General features: G+C 46.7%; 1 protein-coding gene across 1 annotated transcript; it reads left to right on the forward strand.

Annotated features, from left to right (window-relative positions):
* The first annotated feature begins 1,592 nt into the window (after positions 1-1,592).
* RNF207 (ring finger protein 207) lies at positions 1,593-25,037 on the forward strand. Its single transcript, XM_081017160.1, has 18 exons — positions 1,593-2,238; positions 4,253-4,443; positions 7,164-7,293; positions 8,721-8,865; positions 9,440-9,521; positions 10,755-10,830; positions 11,943-12,068; positions 12,242-12,288; positions 13,309-13,381; positions 14,031-14,099; positions 14,678-14,746; positions 15,540-15,661; positions 19,985-20,177; positions 21,246-21,431; positions 21,554-21,605; positions 22,658-22,775; positions 23,333-23,425; positions 24,325-25,037. The coding sequence occupies exons 2-18, from the start codon at positions 4,253-4,255 to the stop codon at positions 24,539-24,541; spliced, it is 1,989 nt and encodes a 662-aa protein (XP_080873286.1). The 5' UTR covers positions 1,593-2,238; the 3' UTR covers positions 24,542-25,037.
* Positions 25,038-25,105: the final 68 nt, after the last annotated feature.

The following is a 25,105-nucleotide window of genomic DNA, read 5'->3' on the forward strand; positions in this document are numbered from 1 at the left end:
TGGTCTTTAAGGTGCTACTAGAAAGAATATTTTTTATTTTGACTATGGCAGACCAACACGGCTACCTATCTGTAACTGTAAAAAAGAATGTTAATGTAATAAAAAATTAAAAAATGCTCCAAATAACATAGAGCTGCCTCTCTGTTTCTTTATGAGAGCCGGTCATGCATATGCACTGACGTTCTCTGTATATTAACAGATATATATCCTTCCCAAGGTATTCCTCCCACATTCGAAACCATGAGTAGGCAAACTAAGTCCTGGGGGCCAGATCCGCCCCAATCGCCTTCTAAATCCGGCCCCTGGACGGTCCGAGAATCAGCATGTTTTTACATGAGTAGAATATGTCCTTTTATTTAAAATACACCTCTGGGTTATTTGTGGGGCCTGCCTGGTGTTTTTACATGAGCAGAATGTGTGCTTTCATTTATAATGCATCTCTGGATTATTTGAGGGCAGTAGCGGAGCTTCATGCTCCGGCACCGGGGGAGGGGCAGAGAGCAGGCAGGGGCTTGCAAGGGCATGGTGCGTGTCCTGGGAGCGTGGCGTGCCACCTGTGGGGGTGTGGCGCCTAGCACAGGCGAGGGGGCAGCCGCGATGGCACCCCACTGGGATCACGCTGCCCGGGGCGGTACACTCCCCCCACACTCCGCTTCCTCCACCAGTGTATGTAGGACATAGGAATTCGTTCCTCCCCCCCCCCCAAAAAAAAAATATAGTCCGGCCCCCCACAAGGTCTGAGGGACAGTGGACCAGCCCCCTGCTGAAAAGGTTTGCTGACCCCTGTTCAAAACTGTTTACTGTAAATAAATAAATGATTGTCCAGGCAGAACTCGCTAAGAGAAAATAAGATCCGGTGACTTGAAACAGGGGAGAAATTTGCTTCTTGGAATTTACCTAACTTCCTGAAACAATTCACAAACTGAAAAGCAGCTCTCCTTGGAATTTAACACTTTTCTAAATTTTGCAATGTGCTTCTCCAACTCTCAAAAATGTGTACAAAGATGCTTATATGAGGGGGTCGTGGTAAGCATACCTTTAAAATTGCTTATATTGGTAAATTTTTTTGCAAGAAAAGTGTGCGTATTCAGCAGAAATCAATACAAAAATTGTGTATATCGGGAGAAACCAATGCTGACAGGTTTTCCCAAGGACTTGTGGGGGTGGGTGGGTTGGAAATTGATGTGGAAATATTGCCAATGGGTATGTGTAGATGTCATGGACTGAAGACTGGAATAAAGAAACATCTATTGTAAGCCTTCGCCAACCTGGTGCCTTCCAGACGTCGAACTACAACTCCCAACAGCACCAGTGGCACTGATGGGAGTTGTAGTTCAGAATCTGGAGGCATAGCTGTCAACCTTTCCTCTTTTTTTTTGCGGGAAATTCCCTTATTCCAGCGCCGTTTCCCGCTGCTTCCCGCTGCTATCCTGGATTGTTAGATATCCCGTAGACTGTCCCCAGGACAGGTGAGGCTGCTGATCCCTTATTTTCAAAACTGAAAGTTGACAGCTATGTCTGGAGGGCACCTGCTTGGAGAAGGCTGATCTACCCATAACCAGTGACTGTGCATAGTGTCTACCTGTCTTACTCCTTTGAAATGGCCATTCAGCTTGCTAATCCTCGTGGCCTCTGAAACACGGAGGGAGTTTGCTTTGTTTCCATCACATGGGCACTTGATCTGACCTTGAATGAACCTTGACAGCGGCGGTGAATGAGAGAGAAAAGATTCTGACGTGCTGGAGAAGGGAAGCAGACCGTCAGTCGATAGACATTTGCGCTTGCCTCTTCGTTATCCTGCCTTCCCTGAGCAACAATCCCAAGGGAGCTGGGGGAGCAGACGGTTTTCTAGCACTTCCCAGGAAATGGGATACAAGAGCCGATGAACTTTTTGCCTCTTCAAATTTGACACGCCGTCTTCTCCAAAGTACCCGTACTTACTGAGCTTCTGCAGAAGAATTTATGAAGTCCGTATTTGTTCTAACGCCATGGGTGCACACCTGAAATTTGCCTGCTATCTTTCAGAAGGAGGACTATTTTGCCATTGTCTCAGCAGAAATTATTGTCCAGGAAGGCACGATTTTCCTCAAGTTACTACAATTCTAAACAGGTGGTAATTTGTCTTATACACTGGTCGGCTGAAAGCTACAGCAATTTTGAACTGAAACAAGTGGAGGCAGCAAATCGATCACTGCAGAAGTGGGCAAAGTGGAGAAGACTGAAGGAAATCCAGAAAAGGTAAGATGTTTCTGCCCTCCACCCAAAAGAACAGCATGGCAGAGGTGAGATAATTTATAATTGTAATTATGACGCCCACTCAACTGATGCAGGCCTAAATTCATAGGGCTGTCGCCAATGTTAGTCCTCCTCAGACTAATGTGTGTCCATTAATTTTGGTGCATGGCTAAATTCCTGGATGGAATTCTCCAAACTTACAAAAATTCTAGGTAGGAAGGACTCCTACAGGCTCAATGGCTGACAGGGTTTCCCTTAGATCTATTTATTACTCAGTGTGAAGTTGCCATTCTGCTACGCAGTTGGGGAACAACTGACCTAGTAGGAAAGGAAGAGGTCTGGTATTTTCAATTTGCTTAATAGCATGCACCCAGAACATGATGAATCACTATCCACAAAGCCCTCAAGACTTTTCCCCAAAACAGCTGTTTCAGAATGAAACGAAGGGATTAGCATCCACTCTTGAAATATTACCCTTTCGCTGTCCGTTCGTCCTTCACTGGTCTTTGCAGCCCATTAATCCATATTAATTGTAAAGCTTAAGGCAAAGCAGATCATGGTTGTGTTTTCCTTACATGGGTGGTGGCGGGGTGGGGGGAATGAACACGTATGTACTGTAATGTGTGAAAACTGCACACAAGTGTCAATATTGCCTCTATTTATACATGGAAGCCACAGCACATCCTGGCTCCCCAAACGTGTACTTGCAACTGGACAGAAGCAAACTTTTCACACATTGTTTGCACACTTTTGTTCTCTGTCCCTGTGGAGGAGAAAATCTTGAGATTCAACCAGGCATGCTGGTATCAATTCCACTGTATTTCTGGGTTCTGCCAGCAGAGGTCACTGTAAAGCCAATGAAGCTGTTGCAACCAAAAGATGAACTTGACAAAGTACGGTATACCAAAACCACAAACACCTTTCAGTATATTTTCTTCAGAAATTAAAATATGATTTCTGGTTCCCCAACCTTTTAAAGTTTTCAGTGATCAAAAATGGGAAAGCTGGAAGGACTTTGGATTCTGTTTGGTGTGGGATAGCAATGTGCATAAATAGTTTTTTCTTTTAAATTACTCTTTGATTACTAGAGTGGAAATATGTCTCAATTGCTACCTCATTTCCTCTAGCCAGAAGCAAGCAATAGAAAGTCACTGATTTTAGCCTTTACACACACTTGTGATCCTTATAAATGTGTACGTAACTTGCTATAAATACACACAGTCCCTACTGGTCTTAGAGAGTACAATATTTTAACAGTTAAGTGTCAATAGACAGTGGTGTGCTGCAAGAAAACACATAATGTGTTGTGAGAAAAAATGAAATTGTTAAAAGCACCTCTTAGCCCAAAGCACCCTAGCAGCACAGGATGCTGCCTGCCATATCTCTGCATGAGCCGCTGCTCTGGGATTGCTTCTTTTGAACCTGGGTGGATCCCAAATCAATGCCTCTGGCACAAACACTAAGGATGGGCTCCTCTGAGGGCATGCAAGTGTTAAAACCACACACCCTAAAAGCAGAGAAGTTAAGAGTGGGCCTCCCATTCGGAAATAAAACTCACCTTGACTATCAATTGCTCCAGGGGCTAGGACCCAGACCAATGGATTCAACTTACAAGAAAGAAGATCCCAGGTAAACATTAGGAAGGATTTTCTGGTGGTAAAAGCTGTTCAGCCATGGAACAGACTGCTTCAGAAGGCAGTAGACTCCCCTCCACTGTAAATTTTTAAGCAGAGGTGTGTGGCCATCTGTCAGGGTTTCTTTAGCTGTGATTACTGCATTGCAGGGGGTTAGACTAACTTCATTCAGATGTTTGGGAGATTCTGTAATAACCTTGACAGGCCAATGTTGAATTCGCAAAAGGGATGTGTAGGCTTTGAGCTCACACAGAGCTCTTCGCCTTTCTGCTTCCACAGGACTCTTTGCCTGTGCAATTCAAAAGGGCTCCTTCTTGTTCTGTGGCCAGTCACCCCTCTAGCCCCTCCAGTAACCTTCTCCTCTCTTGCCGCTACCCTTCCAGATGTCTGGTGGGATTTTCTCCCCCTTGGAGAACCTCTGCGACCTGGACAACGCCAACTGCCACCCGCTGGTGTGCTTCCTCTGCCACGAGCAGTACGAACACCCCTGCCTCCTCGACTGCTACCACAACTTCTGCGCCAGCTGCCTGCGGGGCCGCGCCATTGAGAGCCGCCTGACATGCCCTCTTTGTGGGTAAGGAACGACCATCTTGCTCCCCTACAGTCCAGAGATATTTGAGCGATGGTATAAGCAGCCCTTTTTACTGATGAGTTATTGTACTTCTGCACTAGCCTGGTGCCAGTTTGGAGCCCTTTGTGTGCTGCAAGAAATGCTTGTACAGTAATTTGAGAAATGCATTAAATAAGTAAAGGTTGGTGTGCTGTGAGCCCAAAGGTTCTATCCACAGAGGAGGCTGCCCACTGCATCTCTGCATGATTCATTGCTCTGACCTTGCCTCCTTCCAACCAGTTTCCATCCGGATACTACAGATATCCATCCAAGCAGCAGGATATGGGCATCTTTGGGAGAGACATGCAAGATGGGCACAGCCTGCAGGTTTTGTAGGGCCCCTGGGAAGACCCCTCTAGAGCACCCCCTCCATTTGTGTGTCTGCCTCCTCCTCACCCCTATCATCACCAGCTGCTCTCCTCCTCCTTGCTTGCTTGCCAAGAAGAGACCCAGTGAGCAAGCCGGCCGTTGCATCTACTGCTCTGCGTTGTCTGTATTTTAGAAACCTGCTGCTAATTCTCTCGTTTTATGCTGCTGTGAAAATCTGTTTTATTACACATTTCTTATTATTGCAATTGCATTTCTACAATTACCTTGATGTTTATGTTGCATAGTACAGTATTATGTTATGTAGTGACATTGGTACTGTCGTGCTGAATGCTCACTGGGACTGGTAGGGCAGAAAGCAAGGAGTCCAACAGTAGGTGGCGCAATAACCAAAGACAGGAAGAAGTTGAGCCCAGTGACAGGTAGAGTAGCTCATTGTATGTACCAGGGGTAAGCAACCTAAGGGCCATGGGCCAGATGCGGCCCAATCACAGATGGTCTGGGAGTCAGTGTGTTTTTACATGAGTAGAATGTGCCCTTTTATTTAAAATGCATCTCTGGGTTATTTGTGGGGCATAGGAATTCATTCATCCCCCCCCCCCAATATAGTCTGGCCCCCCACAGGGTCTGAGGGACGGTGGACCGGCCCATGGCTGAAAAAGGTTGCTGACCCCGGTATGTACCTTTTGTCCCTATCCTCTTCTCTGTTGAGTTCTACAAGGGCAAAACCGAGACATGTACAGCTTTGCAGTACTGTGTTAGAACTTTAGGGTTTTGTAACCCTGGGGCAACAAATCACCCTTTAAAAAAGCATCAAACTTCCTTGTGGTTTGGAAAGCAGCTGAAAAGTGTGGGATGAACAAATGATCAACGGGGGGGGGGGGATGTATGAATACGCCACAAGCAAATGCACGCCGGACAAATGTTCCCTGTGTCATCTCCCGGCAAATAAATCAGAACGGGTGTTCAATAAACATCAACCAACCTCCGTGCCAACTTTGCACAAGCAAACCAGAACACTGGCTGAATAAACATATCTTGTGGAGGGGCCCTAGTAAATCTCTCGCTAGTGTGAGCCAGGAATAGAGTTTGGGAATTAGCGGAAGAGGAATGAGGCATTGACTTCCTAAAAAGGGAAGCCGTGACCAGGCTAATGCCTGGCCTTTGTCTTCAGTTGTAAGACACCCATATCAGGTTTGACTATAGCTGCCAAAGGAATCCGAGGCTTTGTGATTAACTGCCAGGGACAGAAACTGGGAAATAGGAGGGGGTTATTAGAGTTCTCTTCAACTTTAGGAAGAGCCCCATTTTCCCGCTTTGGGGGTGAGCAGTGTCAGTTTGTCTGTTTTCCCCCTGCCTCCCCCCCCCCACTGGAAACCAGGGTGCAAATCCACACTTCTCTCGCCTCTGCGCCTCTGAAACATGAAGCCTCCCATCACACAATGAGCTTCAGGTGTGAACAGCTGCTGAGCTGAATGTCTCCCCTTTTAGCTCCAGTGGAATGCAGTTCGGCAGCAGGAAGGGGGGAAAGAGAAAGAGAGAGAGAGAGAGAGAGAGAGAGAGAGAAAGGGCGCCTTGGCCAAATCAGGCAAAGGCGTGCAGCAGGTGGGGGAGACAAATGCAACCCACCCATTATCTTTTTGTAAAACACTCCAAGGGGTTTTTAAACAATCAAGCCATGTCTACATGTTATGAAATAAGTAAAAATAAAATCTAAATAAAATAAAAATAGTTAAAGCTTGTTCATTTACACACCTGGTTTTCCTGTCCATAAGGAAATCGATCTTATACCTGTTTGCTGAGAAGCAAGTTTCATTGTGTTCCATGGGGATTATTTCCACCCATTTAGCTCTGAGGGCTCATCCAAAGGTCCCTTCTTCTTGTGCATTTGTGACGAGTTACTCTCAGAATGCTTTTGGAACAGTCCTATGTGATCAATACGTGCATATATTTTTGGGACAGTCACGCTGCTTCATTTCCAATCAGTGCATGACCCGTAACTTCCTGCTAAAGTCCTATAATGTTAAATACAACAAATATTCTGGGGGTTTTGCTTCTTTGCCTCCCTCTGGGTGGCAGTAATGCGGTAGCACTGGGAAGCACCGCAGAGCAGAATAAATCCACCACGAATGCAGCATTATTCTGTCATTTTTAGCTGTGATTCCTGCGTTGCGGTGGGTTGGAATAGATGACCCTTGGAATCCCTTCCAACTTTACAGTTCTGTGATTCTGTGTTGCAGAAACTGCCCAGGACAATAAAGCACCATATCTCAACATCCTTGCATGAGTCTTCCTGTATTATTTTGACATTGTCCTTCCCAGGGCTTCAGCTTTCTCCCTGTGTCTTCCTTCTGCAGCCACCAGTCCATTGTCAGGGGGAATGGCCTCCCTCCAGAAGACCGACTCCTGAAGTTCCTGGTGGACAGCTCTGGGGATTGTGAGGAGGAAGTCCAGTGTGCAAATTGTGACCTGCAGAGTACAAAGCAGGTAAGCAGAGAGGGCGGCAAAGAAGGCCTTTGAAGGTCAAGAGCAGTGTGTGGGATTCAGCCAGAACTAGGAATGAAGAGTTTGGATTTGATATCCCGCTTTATCACTACCCGAAGGAGTCTCAAAGCGGCTAACATTCTCCTTTCCCTTCCTCCCCCACAACAAACACTCTGTGAGGTGAGTGGGGCTGAGAGACTTCAGAGAAGTGTGACTGGCCCAAGGTCACCCAGCAGCTGCATGTGGAGGAGTGGGGAAGCGAACCCGGTCCCCCAGATTACGAGTCTACCACTCTTAACCACTACAAATCTGCCCGTTTCATTTTGTTTCCATTTCTAGTTTTGTCCAGTCTTTGTTTAGTCCTCCACATTTCCACACCAGTGTGCAATTTTTTTTAAAAAAGGGGAAAAAAATATCCTGAAAATTCATCAGCTTTTTAGTGTGCATTTCTTCTGATGCTACACCTGCCTGTAAGCAATTCTGCATACTATACACGTTTTTTGCAAGGCCATTCTCCCAAATATAATGCATTTTTGTATATTAATCTCACTTAATATATGCATTTTTAACATACCCTTCAACCGTCCTACTAAGCAGGACATCCCGGAATTACAGAAGCCATCCTGGCTTCTGATTGGATCCTGGGATGCCCCATTTTGGCTTCCATGAGAGCGTGGCCCCAAAAGACACACATCCAGATTTTCCTCTGCGGCATCTTGGAGGGTATGTTTTAATGCACACTTTCCCCTAGTCCACGTATTTCTGTACTTGCTTCTTGGCTGGAGAACTGCTTTGTGAAATTCAAAGAAGTGGGAATTTGAAAGGAGAGCTGTGTTTTTGTCCAAAAGTACAAGTTAAGTAAAGGTGAAGGGACCCCTGACCATTAGGTCCAGTGGCGGACAACTCTGGGGTTGCAGTGCTCATCTCTCTTTATTGGCTGAGGGAGCCGGCGTACAGCTTCCGGGTCATGTGGCCAGCATGACTAAGCTGCTTCTGGCGAACCAGAGCAGCTCACGGAAACACTGTTTACCTTCCCGCCAGAGCGGTACCTATTTATCTACTTGCACTTTGACGTGCTTTCAAACTGCTATGTTGGCAGGAGTTGGGACCGAGCGACGGGAGCTCACCCCGTCGCAGGGATTCGAACCGCCAACCTTCTGATCGGCAAGTCCTAGGCTCAGCGGTTTAACCCACAGTGCCACCCGTGCAAGTTAGTTAGGCTCAAATGGAATTTCTCCAGCCTTTTCAGGAAAAGCAGTCAAAAACTATCAAACTGCTGTTTTAAAAATTGCCTCTGTGTTGCAATCTATGCTGCACTGCACATCCTGGGGCACCCACTGTTGCCACTGAATAAAATGTTCTGCCAGTGTGTGGTGGTGGACCAGGCATGCCAACCAGAGCTTTGCCCTCTAATCTCCCACCTCCCCCAGGACTTGGACGCCATGTATTTTTGCAATACATGCCACCAGCCTCTCTGCTCCAAGTGCCGCGAGGAGACCCACAAAGCCAGAATGTTCTCCCGCCACGAGATCGTCTCCCTGACCAAGCGTATCAAAGACATCCACAAGAAATGTTGTAAGTGTCTTTCCCATAGCCTTCCTTAACTCACTGGAAACCAAATTTTAGGAGAAACGATCGAGGGAGTTGGGTTTGCTTAGCCAAGGGAAGACTGAGAGGGGATAGGGTAGTTTTTTCTTCAAATATCTAAGGTCCATTACATGGAAGATGGAGCAAGCTTGTTTTCTGCTGCTTCTTCAAAATCAATTTGTTGAATCAACAAATTGATTCAAATTACAGGGAAGGATATTCTGAATAAACATTAAGAACTTTTCGATAAAGCTGTTTCTATTTACAGGGCATGTCATAGAATTAAAGAATTGTCCAGCTGGAAGGGACCCTGAGAGTTATTTATTAGCTCAACTTCCATTAATTGTAACTGGTGGTCTTCCATCCAATTTGAAACCACACCAGATCCTGCTTAGCTTCACAAGCATGCCAGCAGTTTTATTGCTACACCACTAGGAGGTGGTTCAATAGGGCTGTTTGATAGTAGAATGTACTCCCTCAGAAGATGGTGGAGGTTTTTTCTTTTTTGTCTATTTCTTTTTTATTATTTCAAGCTTAAAAGTGACACCTGTGTCTCTTTCAGCACTTCACGAGGAACTCTACATCATGTTCTCAACAGAGAAAAAGTCCATGCTCTGTATCAACTGCTTTCGGGACATGCCCGTGTGAGTTGCTGTTATTTCATATCTACATCACGAGCTATCGATGGGCATGGCTTTTTGCAGGAAACAGGAAGAGAGATCCCTGCTTAGCATCTAGAGGGGTCATCCAGATATTTTGAACTGCAATTCCCATCAGCCTAAGCCAGGCTGCCAAAGTTTGGTCTAAAGACTGATAGCAGGGAGAGAACAGAGAAAGGACAAAGCAGTAAATGACAAAATATGCTGTAATGCAGATTTAAATTTCAGTGCATCTGGGGAGAAGTTGAAGACTTCATGGACCAGGGTGGGGGTGTTGAAGAAGTGAAAAGAGGGAAATGGCACCACATTCAGGATCTAGGAGGGTATTCCAGGCATCAGAGGATGCAAAACAGGTGGTACAATAGCCTGAGAGAATGGAAAACCCAGGAAATATCTTCTTAAGGCTGCCTCCAGACTTTTGTTGCTACTTTCTGGGGAGTGCAGTTCATTCACATACTGGCAAATTCAGGCTGCACAGCTATAGTTGATCAGGAGCACTTGTGTAACCAACCCACTTCCCCAAGAGACTGTGATTTTTTTTCTGGTAAGCAATAGGAAAATGGGAAGGGTGGGATAAGAACTACCTTTGACACAAGATCATGGAACCTCCCTGCAAACATATCAGGATGAATGCACAATGAACAGGTCATCTGGAAGCACGCTTAATGTTGTTGGGTTGGTTTTGTTTTAAGGCAAAGTAAAAAAAAGGGGGGAGAAAAAGCATTTCGGAAAAAACAAACTGAGATAATGGAATTGATAAATGAATATTATGATTTTTTATTAAAAAACAACAACGTCCAAAGATGAAAGCTTAAGAGATGCCCGCTGAACCCTGATGGGTTTGACACACACACATCTGCAAAGGAAGCATTGCTACATTTATATAACGTGCATAATGAGCCAGTGGAACTCCTTGCCACAGGATACCCTTTTTTAAAAGAAAGAAAGAAAGCGGTCATGTTGTGGATGACAAAGACTTAATATTCCTTAATATCGGAAGCTTCCTTAAATAGCAAGTCAGAATTTTGGTCCATTTAGCTCAGTGTTGTCGACATTGACCGGTAGCAGCTGTCCAAGAATACAGACTGGGGACATATCCAGACCTTCCTGGAGCTGGGGAATGAACCCAGGGCCTTCTGCATGCAAAACAAAATACTCCGCCGCTGACCCACAGCGCTTCCCCTCTGATACCTCCTTCTCTGGTCTTTCCTCCTCCAGGGAGAGTCGAGCGCATTGCATCGATATTGAGACTGCGTATATGCAGGGCTGTGAGAAGTTAGACCAGGCCGTGATGGTGGGTATAAAAATTGAAAAGGTTTCACTGCGGGGGGGCTGTGGCTGGGAGACGCTTTATCTGGATGCAACCTAGGCAGAAACATCTGGTCACGGTTATTCCCAGAACATCTTGGAGCAGGCCCAACCTCCCTGTTTTTTGAGCCAATTGGTGATTGCAGCCTTCACCTGATGATTTAGATTACAACTCCCATCAACCCCACTGTGTTTGTTGGGACTGATGGGAATCGTGGTCCATCATTTCTGGAAGGCTGTGGATTTGGGAACTGATACAGTTGTGTGACTGGTTTTCCTGGCTAGGACACTTAAGCCATCTTTAGGGAAGTTTTTAATATTTAATGCTGTACTGTTTTTAACATTTGATTGGGAGCCACCCAGAGTGGCTGGGGAAACTCAGCTAGATGGGCAGGGTATAAATAATAATAATAAATTTATAATAGAATTATAATATAATTCTATATTCTATAATATAATTCTATAATATAATAGAATTATAATAATAATAACAATTTATTATTATTATTATTATTATTATTATTTTATTTATTATTTATACCTTATTATTTATTATTATTATTATTATCATTATTATTATTATTATCATTATCATTATTCTGTTTTGCGAATGGGCTCCGGGTTGGGATTTGGGTGAAGGAGCTCTGAATAACAGAATGTACATCTAGGAGCCTTTTATGTAAGTTGTTTTTAAAAGGGGAAGGGGGGTAGAATCAGCCTTTGCCAACCTGGTGCCCCCAGATGCTTTGGGCTACAACTCCCACCCTCTGTGCTAGCTGGGGCTGATGGGAGCTGGTAGGACCCAAACCAATGGATTCAAATGACAGGATATTCTGACAGGAAGAGCCATTTGACCGTCAGAAGGCGGTGGACTCTCCTTCATTGGAGATATTTAAGCAGAGGTTGAGCAGCTATTGTCAGGGATTCTTGAGCTGTGATTCCTGCATTGCAGGGAGTTGGACTAGATGATCCTTGAAATCTTTTCCAATGCTGCAATTCTATGATTCTTAATCTTGCCCTTTCCGTGGGGTCAGCTCTGCTCTCCTACTGATAACGCCTGCAGTTTTCAACACTCGCCTTTTCTGCCCTGCGACTCAGGCTGTGAAAGAGCTCCAGACATCCACCAGGGAGGCGATAGTGCTCCTCAAAGCTATGATCGAGGAGGTCCGCAACAGCGCGGACGAGGAGGAGACATCTATAAACTCGCTCTTCAGCAGCATGCAGGTGAATTGCGGCAGGGAAGGGTCACTTGCAGCCTTGGTGCTTGAGTCTGCCTGCAGGGGATGCTCTCTGAGGCAGCAACCTACCCCCTAGAAGCCCAGTTGTGGTGGAGGGAGGGAGGCTGCCTATCGCTTGACGTGAGGAACAGTCCATCTCTTTCTCTCTCTCCCCCACAGGAGAAATTGGCAGAGCGGAAGAAGATGCTTTTGAAAGTAGTTCAGAGGTAAAAGTGGTCCCGTGCTCAAACTCCTTGTCTGATTTTTTTCCCCCGTTGGCAGAAAAGAAGCAGGAGTGTCTCGGGGCTTATCCAAACAAAACTTTAGTGTAACGACGACAACAGCCCACACAGACCTTGCTCATGTGTTGTGAAGGATTTATTCAGGACAGATAAAAAGAAAGGACTTCTTCATGTAGCACGTAGTTAAACTTTGGAACTTCCTCCCACAGGAGGTTGACCTCTGTGAGAAGAGGATGCTAGACTTGATGAGCCTTTGGCTTGATCCAGCAGAGCTCTTTTTATGTAGGTTTGCTGCCACAGCAGAACCTCCATGCCCAGGGAGAGTCTACCTCTGAATACCAGATAATGCGGAGCAACAACTGGAGAGTGCTCAGGTCCTGTTTGCAGGCTTCCCATAGGCATCTCGTTGGCCACTGTGAGAAGAGGATGCTGGATTAGATGGGCCATTGGCCTGATCCAGCAAGCTTGCCTTATGTTCTTATCTTCTTAAGAGATTTCCTGGAAAGTGCTGGGCTCGCCAATCAGAAGGTCGGAGGTTCGAATCCCCGCAACCAATCAGAAGGTCGGAGGTTCGAATCCCCGCAACCTAGCAGTTCAAAAGCACGTCAAAGTGCAAGTAGATAAATAGATACCGCTCCGGCGGGAAGGTAAACGACGTTTCTGTGAGCTGCTCTGGTTTTCCGGAAGTGGCTTAGTCATGCTGGCCACATGACCCGGAAGCTGTACGCCGGCTCCCTCGGCCAATAAAGCAAGATGAGCACCGCAACCCCAGAGTCGGTCACGACTGGACCTAATGGTCAGGGGTCCCTGGACCTAATGGTCAGGGGTCCCTTTACCTTTTATTAAGCGGTATGGAAGTTTCTCTAGCTACCTCAGATGCATTTTAAATATCATCGGCTAGCACATTTCAGGTTCGTTCCCACCTCTGCAACTGTGGAGCTCTCTCATTTTGTGCATAAGCAGCCTTATAATAGGATCATTATTTTATTTTTTTGTCATTTCCAGCCAGTATGAAGAAAAGGAAAAAGCCTTCAAGGAACAGCTGGCACACCTGGCATCTTTGCTGCCCACCCTACAGGTAAAGCACCTGAGTCGGGAGGGTGGCCATTTCTCCCCCCCCCCCAAAAAAAAGGAAGGTTCTCTGCACCTTAACAGTAATGTGGCAGGCAAGAATTCAACAGGCACAGTCACCATATCTCAACCCTGCTTACCTCACAGGGTGCTTGTGAGGATAAAACGATGGGTGCTTCCTCGAGCTTGAGGTGGGGAGGGTGCAAATTTGAGTAAACATACACCCAATCTGAATGGCAGAGGAGAAGACGAGAATCCCACTTTCTATATTTGCATTGTATTATTTTTATTTACAGTGCACCCTAACCTTCAAGGTCAGGTAAGGTACCATCGTCCTCGTTTCCAAAAATTATATGTCAAGTTTTGCCAGAGTTTGGAGGCACTTGGAAGTCTCATGAGATAAAACATAGAATAGCAAGTTGTGGTTGGACTGACACCAAAATTGAGTGAGATTTAGGTCTTCATGGAAGCCAAGCAGTCTAAGGTGAGGGAGCCCTGTCTCCCCACCCCAGAGGGGAGGAGGCATATATAGCCTACTCAGTGGTGAGAGAAACGCCCTTGGCACATGCTCAGAGGCCCTCTCGGTGCCTCTGCTCCAAGTACTCATAGTTTTGGTATTTGCACAGGTGTCATGTTTCCTTTCCTCTCCTCTTCAGGTCCACCTGGTGACGTGCTCTGCTTTCCTCAGCTCTGCAAACAAGGCTGAATTCCTTGATTTAGGCTATGTAAGTCATCACCCACAAATTCAAATAACACCCCCTTATCACAGCTGCCTCTGTGGGTACTCAGATGAGGTGCAAAGCCCTTCTTGTGAGTTTCCAGGGCAAGGAAAGCACTCTGCAGATGCTCAGAAGCACCTGGTGGTTATGAATCTTTGTACTTCCATCAAGAAAAAGAGGATAGGACCCTGCCCCAAGGAGTTTACAAACCAAACTTTGACACAGGGAAGACAAGGAAGAAAATGGTAGCTTGGGGATCAGGGGAGAAGAAGGTACATTTAATTCAGCTGTGTAGACACAGCAACAGCAGAGTTTGGGGGCTCAGGGATTATGCCAAGGACTCTGGTGTTTTGAGAGCAGTTAGAAAGAAAGAAGTAGCTAAGGAGATCATAGAACTGTAGAGTTGGAAGGCGCCGCATCTAGTCCAGCCTCCTGCAATGCAAAAATCACAGCTAAAGAATCCCTGACAGATGGCCAGGTGGTTCTTGTTCTTGACCAGAAACAGTCACGGGGCAGGGACTGCTTTCACAACGGAGGGCGGCATTTTATAGAACTGACCAAATCATCCTCAATTCCATTTTCAGCAACTGATGGAGAGGCTGCAAAAAATCGTCAAGCTGCCCCATCGACTGAGGCCCTCCCAGACGAGCAAGGTACAAGTTTCTGCTCTTCCCTGCTGAGCCAACCCAGCAACTCCAGGCACCCAGAGAGCATTTGAGCAAATGTTCACCCACCTTTCCCTCTGGGGTCATGCCTGTTTCATCTATCAGCTCTTCATGGGAAGGCCACCTGGCAAGCCAGACATAGTCTGCACCATGAGGTCTAACGGCACACCTGTAAAGCCAAATTTGGGTGTTTGCTTTAACTCCAGGTTCTGTACCTGAGGCTTTCCAGAGTTTTGCGGGAGACAAAGATGAGGCTGCCTACACACCAAAGGTGTGTCTTCACAGACAAGACCCTCTCCTGGATTGCACCCCCTTTCCACAAGCCTCTGAGGGCAAAATAACTCTCAAAAGGGCCCCTCTGCCAAACGCAGACTATAGAAGGATTGCAAGGAAGGAGACATGTCTCTGAGATATTTCTGAGTCATTTAGCTTTAAATACCAACATGAGCACCTTGAATTGGGCCTGGCAACCAACTGGCAAGCAGTGCAGTTGTTTTAAAACAGGGGTTATATTGAGATCCAAACAGAACCTCAGCCAGTAACCCGACCACTGCATTTTGGAACACTTGAAGTTTCCAAGTCAAATTCAAGGGCAGCCCCAAGTAGAATGCATTGCAGTAATCCAATCTGGAAGCTGCCAGAGCATGGACTACGGTGGCCTCATGTTTACCTTGACACATTGTCCTGTCCAGAGAGTCCTCTTATAGCCACGTGCAGGAGAAGGCTTGCAACTCTGGGTGCTTTCAGAATGACGACCCGTCTTAATTGGTTTCCCTTCCAGATCAACACGGAATACAGAGCTGAGTTTGCCCACTGCCTGGAGCCCTTGCTGCTTCTAGCGCCCCGTCGCTCCGTGGTAGTGAATGGAGCGGGCATCGGACCTGGGATGAGCAACAGTAACATGTAAGCTGCTCCCGAGCCCTGCTTCATCTGTGGCAACCTTCCCCAGATGTTTCGGACTACGAGTCCCATCATCCAGTGCCAGCAAACACAGGCAATGGCTGATGGGAGTTGTAGTCTAAAACTCCTGGAGGACACAACGTTGGGGAAGGGGGATCTGTGAGGAGGGAAATGCAGTGAAGTATTTTAAAACAAAGGTGGATTATGCAAAGCTGAATACGGGTTGGAGAGATTTTGAAGCCCAAATTTCTCTTGCCTGCCTTTGAGCTGGGCACCAGGCACCCTTGGAGACAAAAAGAGCTGTCCTGATTAGCAAGCAGATCAGATGGGCTGGCAGTGCCAGTTCCAGAAAGCCAAGCTGGCTGGTTGGGAGGCTGTTGTGTCAGAGAGTCCCAGTGCAGCTGGCACCCGATCGAACATAGGAAAGCGAAGAACACTGTTTCTTTCTTTAGGATGTGGAGCAAGGAAACTAGCTCCAGCAATTGTAGCAAAGAGGTTCCAGGGATGGGGCAGAAAATTGATTGTTTGCATTTAGATGCAAATTTACCTACTGACTTCTCACTTTGTGAAACAATACTACCTTCAAAATTTGCCCTCCTTTGAATTTTGCCATTCTCTAGCAGACATTAAAAGTATGCATTAAAATGCACATATTTGTAAAAATAACATGCAAAAATGCATTATATTAGGGGAAACTGCTCTGCAAATATTGCAGAGAAGCATGCGCATATAAGGAGAAATTTGCACCAAAGTGCTGATGAATTTTTTTGACGACTTTTTTTTTTTTAAGTAAACTGATGTGGAAATGTAGAAAACCAAAAGATTGGAAAGACGAGAAACTAAGAGAAACTGAAATGGACGTATTTGCCCATCTAGTGCAGACTTGCTTGAAAATAATCCTTTCTGTTCTGGCAAACGATTTCATTTGCTTGCCTTGCACACACATTGCATCTCCAAACGTTGCTGAATGCATTTGGAGTTGGTGTAGCTCTTCTGCAACCAGCTGCACTGCAAAATCAAACTTTTTAGTAAGAATATTCTTAGGCGGGGTGGGTGGGGATAAGCTAATACATTTATTGTGGCTTTCATCGAAGGGAGTCCATAAGCATGTTCGCTTCACTGCAGCCTTGTTTCTGCTGCAAGAGACTTAAAGAGTTACACCTGTGTCAGCTTAAAAAAAGAAGAAAAGAAAGAAAACGTTTTGGTCAGTTAACATAACTGAAGGCAAATAAGTGACCTCCATCTTTGCGCGTTCGTGCATTTGGAGTCCTGATCCTTGCTGTGCAAACAAGCATTTGAGGACTGCTAGTTTGGGAGGGAGGAAACGGGAGACTAGTGTGACAGCCACGGCCAACAGTCTGTTTGCACCATACCGCAGCCTCCAGGCAGGAACAGTCTACCTGAGTGATAAGAATTTTGGAATTCCAGCAGTTAAACTATGGAACTCTCTCCCACTGGAGGCAGTGGTGGCCACCAACTTGGGTACCATTACAAGAGGATTTGGCAAACAAATTCATGGAGGAGATGGGCTAGTGATGGCTACTGGCCAGGTGGGCTCTGCCCTGAACAAAAGTTGCTGGAAGCCCCAGGAGGGGAGAGTGCTGCTCTTGTGTTCGGATCCTGCTTGCTGGTTTCCTACAGGCATCTGATTGGCGACTGTGAGAACAGGCCCTAGATGGGCCATGGTCCTCATCCAGCAGGGCTCTTCCTTAAGTTCTTATCTGCAACATAGTAAAGGTAAAGGGACCCCTGACCATTAGGTCCAGTCGTGGCCGACTCTGGGGTTGCGGCGCTCATCTCCCTTTACTGGCCGAGGGAGCTGGCGTACAGCTTCCGGTTCATGTGGCCAGCAGGACTAAGCCGCTTCTGCTGAACCAGAGCATCGCACGGAAACGATTTTTACCTTCCAGCTTTTTTTTAACCTATTTTTACCTATTTATCTACTTGCACTTTGACGTGCTTTCGAACTGCTAGGTTGGCAGGAGCAGGGACCGAGCAACAGGAGCTCACCCCATCGCGGGGTTCTGAACCGCCGAACTTCTGATCGGCAAGTCCTAGGCTCAGTGGTTTAACCCACAGCACCACCCACCACTGATTCCTGGAATGGGGCAAGTGGTGTCAGCTGAGGAGCCTCCCCCAGGTATCAAAACATCCTATTACAACTACAGTACTTGGGTCTGGAATGGCTGAGAGCCCTAGAAAACAGCAACACCCCGATGCGCCTTGCTTTTGGCGCTCAGCTAGCGTGCCTGTTGCCTTTGTCTGCCTGACCACCTTCATGCCCCGACCTACTTGAGAAGCAGATGGCAAACCCAGTGGATCCTTGCACACATCCCAGCCTGCCTGGCTAGCAGTTTGCCCATCCCTATTTTTATCAGAATTTCAGAGAACTCTGCAAAGCACATTTCCCTGGCACTGGATATATTTAGGACCATTGACATCACAGGCCCCTCTGCTCTGGTGCAGCTGATTGCTGTGCAGGCAGGGACGGCCCTCTCCCAAAGCACTGGGGGCAAAGTGATGGGTTGGGCCGGGGGTCTTCAGGATCCCCTTTCCCTCCAAAGGGAAACTGAGGCTGAGAGCATTGGACTGGGAGTGCCAAGTGCCCGGCTGAGGGGAAAGGCCAAGCGGAATCTGCAGGGAGTCTCCATCTGCCGGTCTGGATGAACCTTCTGATCCGTAAGTGGCGATCTGAGCATCTGTCTTGGCTGCGGGATGAGTCAGTGGGAAGGACTGTCAGGCTGCAGCCGGGCTCTTTTTAATTTGGTTGTGGGTGGAGGGTTTGTTACATCACAATTAATTGGCAGATAGTCCTTTACTGGTGTAGATGGACCAGACTTTGACTCATGACGCTTCCAGGTAGGGGGTGTGTGTGTGTTTGTGTGTGTGTGTGTGTGTGTGTGTGTGTGTTGAGTATGTATGTCATAATGATTAATTTCACTTATAGATTGCTCTCTGTGCAGTGTATCAAAGCCATTTCGCAATCCAATAAAAACATACACAAAATACATTGCGTATTTAAAAAACAGCTTTAAAAATCACTGCATGTCTTCCTTTCTTTTAAAAAAAAGGTCAACAATTTCAAATCCATTACTGCAATATTGCAAAGGGGCTGCTGAGATACCGCAAAGGGTGTTGCTTCACAGTGGTGTTTTATTATGGGATGCATGCACATTTTCCCAAGTTTCAAAACACCGTTGGCATCAAAAAGCCAGTTTGTATTGCTCACTGACTCTACCCACTTAACCCAGATTTACATTTTCTTGGAAAAATTACTGTTTGCCAGTGACCCGCTTGTGATATCTGCCTGGCTTGTTTGCTATATGAAACCCCTTTCTGGAACCAGCTTTGGTCATCGGCAATAGCTTCCTTTTGTTTTTAACTCCCATCAGATTTTCCTTGGAAAAAATAACTCTGGATTAACTGGTGGTAGTGGTGGGATTTGGGCTGGGATTTTGACAATGACGTCGTGTGGCTACTGCCCAAAACTGACACGTGTGCAGACCATCCATCCCACAACAGGCTACATAATCAAAGCTAATAAAATAACACGTGGCCTGGAGGAACTGAATGGAGGAAAGTTTTCCTCTCTCTCTTATAATCTTAGGAACTTGTGGACACCCCAATGAAGCTGAACGTTAGAAGATGCAGGACAGATAAAAGGAAGTCCTAATTCACAGCACAGAGCTAAACTGTGGAACTCCCTCCCACAGGAGGCCGTGATGGCCACCAACTTGGATGGCTGTAAGAGAGGATTGGATAAATTCATGGAGGAGGGGGCTATCGATAGCTACTAGCCATGATGGCTGTGCTCTGACTTCATGGTCAGAGGCAGTGATGCTTCTGAATACCAGTTGCTAGAAGCCACAAGATGGGAAAGTTCTCTTGTGCTTGGGCCCTGCTTGCTGTTTTCTTACAAGCACCTGGTTGGCCACTATGAGAACAGGATGCTGGACCAGATGGGCCATCGGCTTGAAAAAAAGGGCTCTTCTTACGGCCTTACGATACAATATGATACAATACAATACAATACGATCATTTCCAGAGTGCGCACTATCCTGCGCTATCTCTGCAGCTTTCTTATGGCACCTGGAAGCATAGTTTTGATCCAAGGTGGGAAGAGTGCACCCAATCTCCACAACCTGGACAGGGTTGTTTTTTCCCTTATAACACACACCTGCTGCAGAAGCAGCCTTGCCACATCTTCCAACACACTTCGTTCCCACACACCTGATGATGAGTGCTGAGATCCAAAGCCATTCCCTTCTAGAGCCTCTCGCTTAGGGACTCCTCCTCTCTTCAGCTGGCTCCCTCTTCTTCCTCCAGGATGTCCGGAGGTCCCTGCTCCAAGACCCTCCTCGTGTCCGGCTGCCCCTCTACCTGCGAAAAGATGTCCCTGGCAGGCTCCCTGGTCCGGAAGCCCACCATGCACCGGTACATAAGCACCAAGGTGCTCCTGGCTGAAGGTGGAGAGACACCCTTCACCGAGCATTGCCGCAACTACGAGAACATGTATCGGGTAAGGATGGCTGGGCAAGGGGAAGGCTGCTCTCGCTCTGTCCCTGGTGATGGTGCGTGGTCCTGGGCACCTGCGGGAGCAAGCCAGCACTGCTACTGGAGATGCTGTTTAGCCTTGCAACAGAGCAGGTCAAGATGAATCAGCAGGCCCAGCCAATGAATGTGTGGTTTTGCACGCACGCACGCACACACACACACATGAATGCAAAATAAGAAGACAGGAGCATTATAGCCTGACCACTATAGTCCATGCTTTGGTGACCTCGAGTCTGGATTACTGCAATGTGCTTTATATGGGGCTGCCTTTGTGTCTGGTTTGGAAGCTTCAGCTGCTGCAGAATGCAGTGGCCAGATTGCTGATGGGAGCTTCTGGCTGAGAACATGGGGCACCAGCTGTGCCTGCCCATCTACTACTGGGCCAGGTACAAGGTCCTTGTGTTAATTAACAAAGCCCTGAACAACTTAGGTCCAGGGTGCTTCAGGGAATGCCTGAACCCTTGATCACTGAGATCATCTGCAAGAGTATTGTTGGTTGTTCCTCGAGTTGGCAAGACTCCTTTGACCATAACAAGGAACCGAGCCTTTAGAGCCATCAACCCTGACCTGTGGAACATTCTGTCACTAGATTCAGAAGCCAACCTTCTGTGCCAACTTTTAAATGCCCGTTGAAAACTTTTCTGTTCCGCCAAGCCTATGCAGGCACTTACAAATGCATTCTTCCGCAATTATTATTAATTAAATTTGTATACCGCTCTTCACTAGTATGAATGAAAGCGAACATTAAAAGCATAAAAAGTTAAAAGCAAACATCAGTTGCTGATGTTTGTTTTTAGCTTTCTATGCGTTTAATGTTTGCTTTCAGGTTTACTATTGTTGCAAACATCTCATATATGTTTTTCTGATATAGTGGTAGAGAAATATTTTTTACAAATAAAAAAATAGTAAGTCATAAATCTCCCCCCACCCCCGGTTTGGCAAAAATGAAGTTTTCTGCCTTCTCTTGCTGATCCTTCCGCCTCGTCAACTGGAGCCTTTTGAACTTGCTTCCTTTCCCCCCGTGTTGCTGCAGGCCCTTCAAATAGAGATCCAGAACTTGAAGGATCAGGTGCAGGAGCTCCACCGCGACCTCACCAGGCACCATTCCCTCATCAAGACGGAGATCATGAGCGAGATCCTGCAGAAGTCGCTGCAGATGGACGTGCAGATTGCTTCAGAGTATTCCTCTGTGGAGATGATGCGGAGCGTGTTTGAAGAGGTATGCTGACTTTCTCAGGCTGCAGAGTCCTGCAGCAACTATGCAGTCACAATACACACACATGCACAAAATCCCCCCGCTTGAGGAGCATGTGCTGATAACTCGGACTTTGTGTTTTGCAGACCTGGGAAGAAACCTATCAGCGAGTGGCAAATGAGCAAGAGATTTATGAAGGTGAGCACAGTATGAACTTCTCTGAAGCCATCAAACCCCACCAATCAGTGGTAGCCGGTAACCTTTTTGACTTGGTAGGGCTGCAGTATTATACCTTGCTGTAGGTATAAGGACTTGTATAGCCCTTATGTAGGAAGGTGTGCCATTGCACATGTGAAGAGTGCCATTGTTTCCTCCTCTCTGAAATACAAACCATTGATTTACTCTGTACATCTATGGACGGGAAAAGAACTTCCATGTAAGAAGGCCAAGTACACTTTTCAGAAAAGATTTGACTCCATGCCTCTTATTTAGAAACATAGCCATGTCACATAAGGTTTTGAATTCATGTATTGAGAACCACAAGCTTAACTTGAGTCAACAGTGTGATGGAGCTGCAGGGGGAAAAAAGCTAATGCAATTCTAGGCCGCATTGACAGAAGTATAGCGTCTAGATAAAGGGAAGTAATAGTAGTGCTCTATTCTGCCTTGGTCAGACCACACCAGGAGTCCTGCATCCAGTTCTGGGCCTCCCAGTTTAAGAAGCATATTTACAAACTGCAAGGTGGGCAAAGGAGGGCAACCAAGACGATCAAGGGTCTGGAAACCAAAACTTGTGAGGAACAGCTGACAAAGTTGGGCATGTTTAGCCAGGAGAGTGAGAGGAGATATGATAGCCATCTTCAAATAGCTGAAGGATTGTCACATGGAAGATGGAGCCAGCTTGTTTTCTGCTGCCCCAGAGGACAGGACCCAAACCATAGATTCTAGTGACAACAAAGGAGGTGCCAAATAAACATCAGGAAGGACTTTCTGACAGCAAGAGCCATTTGACAGTGGAACGGACTCCCCCAGGTGGTGGTGGACTCTAGGCTTTTAAGCAGAGGTTGGGTGGCCATCTGCCAGAGATTCTTTAGCTGTGATTCCTGCACTGCAAGGGGTTGGTCTACATGACCCTTTGGGAGTCCCTTCCAACTCTACAATTCTATGATTCTGTGTACCTATGCTTATTGTGTGAAAGGGCCAATCCTTTGGGCTTGACTGACTTAACGCCAGACTTCCTTCTCGTGCAGCACAGCTCCATGATCTGTTGCAGCTCAAGCAGGAGAACAGCTACCTGACAACCATCACCAAGCAGATCGCCCCTTATGTCCACTCCATCGCCAAAGTAAAGGAGCGGCTGGAGCCCAGGTGAGGAAGCCGAGAGCCCGGTCCACTGCTGCTTTCCTGCTCCGCTCCCAGATCCTGCACAAGTTTGCCTTCAAAAACCTCCGCTGCCTTATCTCCAGAGGGGAGGATTGGAACCGATAAGAGTCAAGTGACAAGGAATTAAACATTAATTTGACTAAACATTAGGAAGCCATTCAGCAGGGACAGGGACAACCTTGGAAGGTGGTGGAATCTCCTTCATTGGAAGTTTTAAAAGCAGAGGTTGGATGGCCATCTGCCAGGGGTGCTTGAGCTGCGATACCTGCATTGCGGGTGGTTGGAATAGATGACTTGGCCCCTGAACTGTAAATCCTCATTGTGCTTCATAAAACACCCATAGCTGAAGGAATATGTAGTCTGGCAGAGGGATGATCAAGCCTTGTGACTCTGAGGGAAGAGGGACCCTCTGTCCTCCAGAAATCTCTTTTGCTCCAACCCTGTCAAGGTGGATGGCTTTAATCAGTAGGTATTTGTGGTACAGCTCTTGAGTCAGCTTCCCCCATGCCAAAGCCCCCAACTCAACCCAAATATCCCTTCAGGTTACAGGACACAAAGGAGGAGAGGAATGGCCAGCCAGAGAGCTTGCTGAAAATATACGATGAGAGCCCAGAGGCTGCTGACGTCCAGCACAGGTATCTGATCCATTTCAGGTAGCAAAGCATTTTGGTTCTACGTTGATGCCACAATACCGTAGGAGCAAAAAGGTGAATATTCAGTCGGTTGTTTTCCAAGTGGCCACTCCTCAGGGGATGCAGATTAACTAAGTGACCTGGTCAGTCAGCCATCAGTGTTTGCTTGGGAGGGAAAATACTTGATCTAAGAGGCTGGTTTCAAAGGGAAGCACTAGTAGTTTCATGCTTCAGTGCTAAAGAGACAAATTCATGGAGGAGAGGGCTATCAAGGGCTACTAGTCATGATGGTCATGCTCTTCCTCCACAGTTGGAGGCAGTGATGCTTCTGAATACGTTGCTAGAGATTCAGATTCCGCTTGCAGGATTCCCACTGGGGCACCTGGTTGGCGACTGTGAGAACAGGATGCTGGACTAGATGGGCCATTGGTCTAGACCAGGCTTCCTCAAACTCGGCCCTCCATATGTTTTTTGGCCTACAACTCCCATGATCCCTAGCTAGCAGGACCAGTGGTCAGGGATGATGGGAATTGTAGTTTCAAAACATCTGGAGGGCCAAGTTTGAGGAAGCCTGGTCTAGACTCTAGCAAACTCTTCTAAAGTTCTTATGAGCCTTGCTGGGCAGACTAAAGGCTGCCTTGTCCAGAATCCTATGCCCAGTAACATCCATCCAGATGCTTCTGCAAATTCTACAAGCTGGTTCCCCAGAAACTGGTAGACTGTGCAAGAACAGAGAGGTTCCATTAAGCTGTCAGAGCTACTAGCCTAAGATAGGGCTATCCTCCAGCAGTTTACTTAGTTAAAAAAAGCTTGGCATTTATTTAGTGATAGAAAAGCTAGGGCTTGTTATGATTTCCTAGACCATTCCTTCCACCCACTGTTATTTTTCTCTTCTATCTGAGGCCTGATTTGTGCAGCGGCCTTGAGGAACGAGAAGGAACCTCGGAGCCCAAAGCAGAAAGCCAGATTCTCAGCCCAGCCGCAGAGGACCCCCTGCTGAAATCGAAAGAATATTACAGGAGCAAGCAGAAAGGCCGACCTGAGAGTCCCCCGCAGCCGCCGGGACCTCGCAAGTCAGCCAAGGAGGCGGATCAGGAAACAGAGCTTCTCCTGTGCTGAACCTGCACTCGCAGTCTTTCTGAACAAAAATGTTCATGTATGGCATAGCAGACTCTTTTCAGTGTGGTGTGTGCTCAGAAAACCATATATATTCTGCACTAAGATAATCCTGATTCTGCAATCCCTAAACTATGCAAAACAGAAGGATTTATTTTGCGTTACTCTGCAGGGCTTCTTTGTTGTTGGCACTTCCGGAGCCCAGGAAGGTGCAGGCTTGTTAAGAAACAATGGAGGGTGCAGCGGTGGAAATCTTAATTCCTCCAGCTTCTGCCAAGTATTGCCTGTGTTCTTTCAGCCGTGCCTCCCACATCAATGTCTAGACAGGCACTGGCTTCTCAAACAGCTCCAAACCGAGAGAGTGAGTCTGGGCTTCTCTGAGAAAAGCAAAATCCTCCTATGACTACCAAGTGTGTGGATTTTCTGCACCTGCCTGGAACTGCAGGTTTGTTCTTATTTTACCATGCAACTGAGAAGCATAAAATGTTGTTATGCAAAACCAGCATCTCCTATTATTCAGCTACACCCTTAAAAGCCAGTTCTGCAGATACAGCCATATCCACTAGC

The sequence above is a fragment of the Podarcis pityusensis genome (assembly GCF_964106645.2).
Source record: "Podarcis pityusensis genome assembly, chromosome: 8".
Taxonomy (NCBI): Eukaryota; Metazoa; Chordata; class Lepidosauria; order Squamata; family Lacertidae; genus Podarcis; species Podarcis pityusensis.

What these genes read in the sequence shown, in the direction of transcription:
- RNF207 (XM_081017160.1), top strand. Translation starts at nt 4,253, where the DNA reads ATGTCTGGTGGGATTTTCTCCCCCTTGGAGAACCTCTGCGACCTGGAC. An exon ending in AGTTAGACCAGGCCGTGATG is followed by an intron (nt 10,831 to 11,942) that starts GTGGGTATAAAA and finishes CCTGCGACTCAG; the next exon opens with GCTGTGAAAGAGCTCCAGAC. An exon ending in AATTCCTTGATTTAGGCTAT is followed by an intron (nt 14,100 to 14,677) that starts GTAAGTCATCAC and finishes TTCCATTTTCAG; the next exon opens with CAACTGATGGAGAGGCTGCA.